Source organism: Echinops telfairi, unplaced genomic scaffold (genome assembly GCF_000313985.2).
Source record: "Echinops telfairi isolate 266 unplaced genomic scaffold, ASM31398v2 ScPeMD7_7457;HRSCAF=8495, whole genome shotgun sequence".
NCBI classification, from domain to species: Eukaryota; Metazoa; Chordata; class Mammalia; order Afrosoricida; family Tenrecidae; genus Echinops; species Echinops telfairi.
The window spans coordinates 41,755,402-41,761,372 of record NW_022111357.1 but is presented as its reverse complement, the minus strand read 5'-3'; the positions used below and the strand labels follow the sequence as shown (position 1 = coordinate 41,761,372).

The following is a 5,971-nucleotide window of genomic DNA, read 5'->3' as shown; positions in this document are numbered from 1 at the left end:
GGGACAGAGCCTTAGGCTAATCACTGAGAACTCTCCTCTCCTACTCACTGTAAAACATTAATAATGGCATAGGTGGACATTCCCTGGACAATACCACCTAGGAGGGCTCCCATCACGGACCCCAGCCTCCCTCCCACTTGGTCCCCATTCCCCATCGGCCTCTTTCCCCTTGTCCATTATTGCTACTCTGCGGCTCCAGCTTTTAGGGGAACCATTACTGTGATTTTCCCTGCAGACACACTGTCATCGACAACCGGAGCTTGAATTGCCTGGGTGCATTTGCATACACAGACTTCCCAGTCATCTTGGGAGGGAGCAGTCTGCCTCTCGCAGTAACAAGGGCTCTCTCATGGCTCGGGCTGAGTTTTCATCACGGACTTTAGGGCAGGACTGTAAACCTTGATCAACACCATGGGGCCCATACGAAGTGCCCCCAATGATGCTGGAAGAGCTCCCAAGAAGTAGAGACAAGTCATGCCACGTCAAGAGAAGGCTCAAATGCTTGATACGGACTATCGATCGAAAGCTGCAGTGATGGTTCCCACCAGCTCAACATCAATGAACAGCAGTGCCCTCCCACCCCTGCGGATGCACAAGGTGGACAAAGAACACGGCGGGTTGTCGGGTAATGGTGTTTTAAAAAATGTGTCCCAAACCCAATTCAAACAGCAATGCAGAGACACCCATCTGTCCCCACCTCAGAGAGTGAATCAGATGTGCTGTGCTCTCCACCCTCCAAGGCTGTCCGTAGAGCGCACACATTCTACCCACCGGGAAGGCAGACGCATTAGCCTCGCCCACCTGGACTTCCGCCTGGATCTCCTTCAGTGCTGCCAACTGGTCTTGCAGAACTTTGATCTCTTCCTTCTTTTGCTTCTCCGCTTCTTCTGTGGCTGCCTTTCTCTGGACCTGTGAAGACAATGCTCTTCTCATTAGAGGAAGCGGTCTCAGGACAGGGCGTCTCAGCCTGTGCGATATCATTCAGACCAGTGATAGGACGAAAGTGTATTAAATTCTCCATTCAAGACAACGCTTACTGAAGGGGAGAACAGGACTGTCCTTGACGCGGTTGACAGCTGGGGAGTGGGAAGGCCTCCCCGGCCCAAAGGGACAGAGCCAGGATGTCGCTCCCGGGATCATCGTGTCCAGTAATACCCGTAGAACCCACAAGAGCCCGAATCCTCCCAGATGTCAAGCTTACCCTAATTTCAGCTTCGGTCGGCTTGCCGTCTATCTTAGCAAATCCCTCAAAAATGGTTTTATAGAGGACGTTCTTGCGCGTGTTGCTGTCGTCGGGCGGCAGGTACTCTAGAACGAAAGCCTGGTGCTGTTTATACAGGTCCAGGATGACTCTAACTGCTGCCTCTCGTACCTCACACACTCGGTGCGCCAGGGCACTCACTGCAAACTAAACAGAAAGCCGGGACGGGGCTTGCTGTCAGTGATTCTTGGAATAGGACAGCTTCTTTTGTTCCTGCACCAAGGGACTATCTGTATATCACAATGTGAAAAACAGAGACAAGGTAAACAGACACACAGAACTCCATCTCTTCCTCTCAGCTCCCCCGACCCGCGGTCTGACAGCCACGATTCGGATCTTGGGTCTACACAATGTGTTGTGTGCTCTGCCCTTTGCCTGGCATACTCAATGAGCATTGGCCGTAAACATCACATTTGCACTATGAAGCATGTCTGGCACTCAGCAGTGCACATCGTCCATTCCACGTACCTAGCCATTGCATCTACCCAGGGTTCCCATACCCTGGGGTCCCCCAGTTCTGGAGGCGGCGCTCTATGGAGACCACGTGCTTCCCACAGAGACCAGCCTATTGGTCAGGGTGCATCCTCACACAGAAGCAGGGAGCATTTTTATATCCGCTGTTGCTTAAAGACGGCAAGTGGCAGACTGTGCTCGTCTTTGGGAACCTTCCTTCTTGTCTGCACGACACGTATGAGCAGCCACGTCCACCCTCCCCTCTGGACCGGGCTACTTCATCCCCTGGCACCTCTGCAGGATCCCAGCCCCAAACACAGTGGGCCCGGCCCAGTCTGAGGGCACATGCTGGGTGACTTGGTCAGCTCCACCATGATGCCGGGCCCCTCAGCCTCCAGTCCCGGGTGTTCTCCCCTCTAGAAACCACCTCCCTGTCTGGGCGCCCACTCAGGTTTCACCCGATCCTGTTGTTTTCAATCACCGAATACCTCAACAAGGACTCACGTAAGGCCTCACTCTGCCACTGCCCATCCTTCTGGCTCAACTACCGCCCCCCCCTTTCCAAGCAAGTCTTCCACCCACAGGGTCCTCCCGTCCATCCCTATGCACACCATTCACCCCCAAGACCCATCTGTTGCCCCCACCAGCCTCTGCCTCCACCTTCCTCGTGTCCAGGCAGGCTGAGGGGGCCCTCCTGCTGTCCGTGCACACATACAGAATACAAGCCCAAGCCCCAGCTGCTTCCTCGGGACTCCCAGGTGAAGCCGGGGGACCAGAGACTTTGTAGGCATGTGACTGCCAGAAGCTGTACAGCCAAGCTGCCACCAGGCCCTGGGCCAGCCGCTCCTGCAGACTTCTGGGGTCCTCACAGATGTGCCTCTCTGCTCTCCTACCCGTAACACTGCTCAGCGACTTCCGCTGGCCAACAGGATGCTGTCCCCATTTCAGCCCGAGGCCAGCACTTCTGTGGTGACACAGGAGCCTCCATCCCTCCAGCTGCCAAGACCTGCTCCCTGTCGGCACCCCTTCTTCCCAGATTATCCATATCTCCCTCCTCTGAGAGAATTCTTCCCGGCAGAACAGAGATGGTCGAAAAGACAATCGCAAGCTCTATAGGCCTGTGCCTCTCACCCTGATGCAGTGCCGCTGAGTCAGCGTGGGGTCATCAAGCACAATGGACAGGGGGAGGGAGGGCTCGGCTACCCCTTCCCACAGGCCCCTCTCCTCACCTGCCTTTATTTAGGGCTCTCAGAGATCACAGGTGAAACTAAGGCCCCAGATGACTTCCTGATGCACAGTGCCCCCAGCCTGGCAAGCTCCACCGACCAGGACGAGAAAGCCCACTCACCAACGTTTTAGAGTTTGCTACTGAGCCTGGCCTGGTTTACTGGGGTGAATGCATTGCCTGGCATCTTGACCTAGGCATGACCCTAATTCGAGCTTTCTGATGCTGGTGGGCTGGGGGGTGGGGGGTGGCATGTGGTGAGCAGCAAGGGCACTGAGCAAAGAGGCAGGGAATCTGGTGGGCCGCGCTCGGCAGGAGCACAACAGCTGAGTGGCTGCTGCCTTCTCTAACTCAGAAGGTGGGCCCTGGGCTACGGAGCTGACGGCCCAGCACCAGGAGACACGGATGGGGATAAGCAGGGTAGTGGTGTGCTTGGGTGCTAATAGGCTGACCTTGGGAAGGATTGTTCTGGGAAGCAAGAGATGAGCTCAGGAAGGAAGGGGCAGTTTGCTTTTCTGAGTGAGCTGGGAAGCAGCAGCCGGGCTGAGCGGAGGAGCAGGGTGATTCAGCTGCCCTTAAGCGCAGCTCTCGGACTGCTGTGCTGTGACCGGAAGAAGGAGCAGGGTGAGGAAGCTTGGCTGGTAGCAGAGGAGGGTGAATAATGGACAGGCTCTTGATGAATCTTAAGGGCAATCCCGTAACACGCGTTGACAGAGGTTTGAGACAGAGGAAACAGAGGACTCCAGGATTGTGGTCTGGGCAAATGGGAGAATGGAGTGGAATGTGGGAAGGATGGGAGGGAGGGGGAGGTGAGTGGGTTTGGACATGCTGAGTCTGGGCCTTGCTAATGGTCACGTGGAGAGGTTGATCAGGCAGTTGGACATAAGAGGGAGCTCCAAGAAGTTCACAGGAAATCTCATTCTCCATGAACTTTGTGAAGTCCCCTGCCATATGTGAGTCTTGAATCCACAGGTGGTGTACACCTGGATGAGGCGTATGCACACCAGACACACCTGGTGCTTTGGCTGTAAGTCAGGAAGGTGAAGAATGGGCACAGCAGACTGAGAAGGAGGCTGAGGCACAGGGAGCCTGTGGGGTCTGGAAGCCCGGGGCTGGGAGTCCTTCCAGAGGCCGGTTTATTTCAAAGTTGCCTGCTTACGAAAAAAATATGTCTACCTCACACCCCGACTAGTAAAGAGATGTGTATCAATCTGTCTTCATGATCCTGCCCATCCCGAGCCTAAGTTTCATCATGCCTGGTCCAAATCCAGTCTCTGGGTTCTGTGGGCTCCCTGGGACCCCACCGGACTCCTGCACAGCCATGCTCCTCTTCCTCCGAGGCAGAACCGGACGGAGGACCGAGGACAGCTCTCGCTGTGAGACTCATCACCTACACGGCTGGCCAGGATGCTGGACGAACACAGGCATCTTCAACACGCCTGAAATTGGGAGATGGGGATTTTCGACTAGCAGAAAGGGTCTCTCCTATAACTTGCATTGTTTCATCATGTTGGCCAAGCCCTGCAAGTACATATGCGTACCTAGACTGGACCTTCTCTGTGATGCTAGAGCCAGCGCTCTCTTACGGATAAAGCAACACTCTTCAACACACCGTCACACTCCCAGTCACAGGAAACTGCAGTTCAGTTTCATTCAGTGAACAGCATCACAAACAGCAGGAAGACTTACGAACACCGCTTATTTCCTGGAATCACTCACCCACCGGCACTGATGCCTCCCTCCCTCCCTCCCTCCCCAGTCAGACACGGCAGTGCTCCAGGGGCCGGGACTCAGCGGCAGTGCTCCAGGGGCCTGCTTACCCTCATCACGCTGTCGGTGGTGAAGCCCGAACCCTCGGTGCCCAGGTCTTTCAGCAGCCTCGCCAGGAGGTCCAGCTGACTCATGGCCAGGTGGGTTGAAGAGTTGGCCTTTAATGGCTGGACCAAGTACGTTGGGATAACTTGGAGAGACTTCACTTCTTTGCATAAGGCCATTTCCTGTAAAAGCCAACATCACCACATGGCATTTTCCAGTGTCAGTCTTAGCCTCAGGGTTATGTCCCAAGGAGAAATAGGGAAGTAAGGGGGGGGGTGTGTGTCATGTCGCCGTAAAACCATAGGCCACCTGCTCCTGTATCCAGACAACACAGTAACCAAGCAAAATCGAGAATCTGCGCACAAGTGATAAAATCAGGGTCATCTGGGGTTGGGAAAGCTTTAGAGATGTGCCGGGGCAGGGCTCCATTTCCATTTTATAAGGCAGTTGTTTTCAATTGGTCCACAGACACAATGGAATGCCACACAGTGCTTGCGGAAGACCTTGTGGGCAGCACTGCTGCTGGCAGCTCTACAGGGTACTGAGTTTATAAACGCCCTCGGGAACACAGCAGGGGCGTGTGTCCAGGCAGTGTGGTGCCGACTGTGCTATGAAAACATGCCTGGACCACTCAGACTTCAACATCTCCAGGGCGCCAGTCTCCCCAGGGTTGCGGTCTATCCTTCCATTGGGCAGACTCAGAGAAGGTGAGGAATGATGACCTGCGGACGTGTGCCACTGATAGTGAGTTGATTTTAACTTCCAGCAGCCCTGCTCCAGGGTCTCACATAGGGCAACTGATAGGTTCAAACCACCGACCTTGTGGTTAACAGCCCAAAGTCTAACCCGCTACACCACTAGGGCTCCGTACTACAGCATGTGAGTTGCAAAATCGACAGACGTCCATTTTAATAAGTCTGTAGGTGACAGCCTGTATGGAATAATAGGTTATTCCAGCAGGAATAACAGTCTTTGTGCCGATGTGGCCCTCTGAGGAGAGGAAAGAGCAACAGAGGGCAGCCTTCTTCAGAGAGCTACCAATGGCCAACCTCCTCCACGACAGACCGGTGCGCAAACGTGGGGGTGTTTTAAGGTCTGCTAATTGGTACGCTGATGAACAAAAGACGCATTTTGATCCATATCCTATGGAATTTGTTCAAACGAACAGATGAGGTCAGCACCAACTCAGAAATTGCTGTGGCCTTAAAACAAGTGAG

The 5,971-nt window shown here is 54.4% G+C and overlaps 1 protein-coding gene across 1 annotated transcript in view; it reads right to left on the bottom strand.

Moving 5' to 3' along the window:
• The window catches only part of CEP104 (centrosomal protein 104), a 39,919-nt gene that overhangs the window by 8,818 nt on the left and 25,130 nt on the right, over window positions 1-5,971 (bottom strand). Inside the window, exons 13-15 of the mRNA XM_045299218.1 lie at window positions 4,760-4,936; window positions 1,202-1,408; window positions 657-909 (exon numbers count right to left, since the gene is read on the bottom strand). Coding sequence (XP_045155153.1) covers window positions 657-909; window positions 1,202-1,408; window positions 4,760-4,936 — 637 coding nt within the window. The remainder of the gene's footprint in view (window positions 1-656; window positions 910-1,201; window positions 1,409-4,759; window positions 4,937-5,971) is intronic.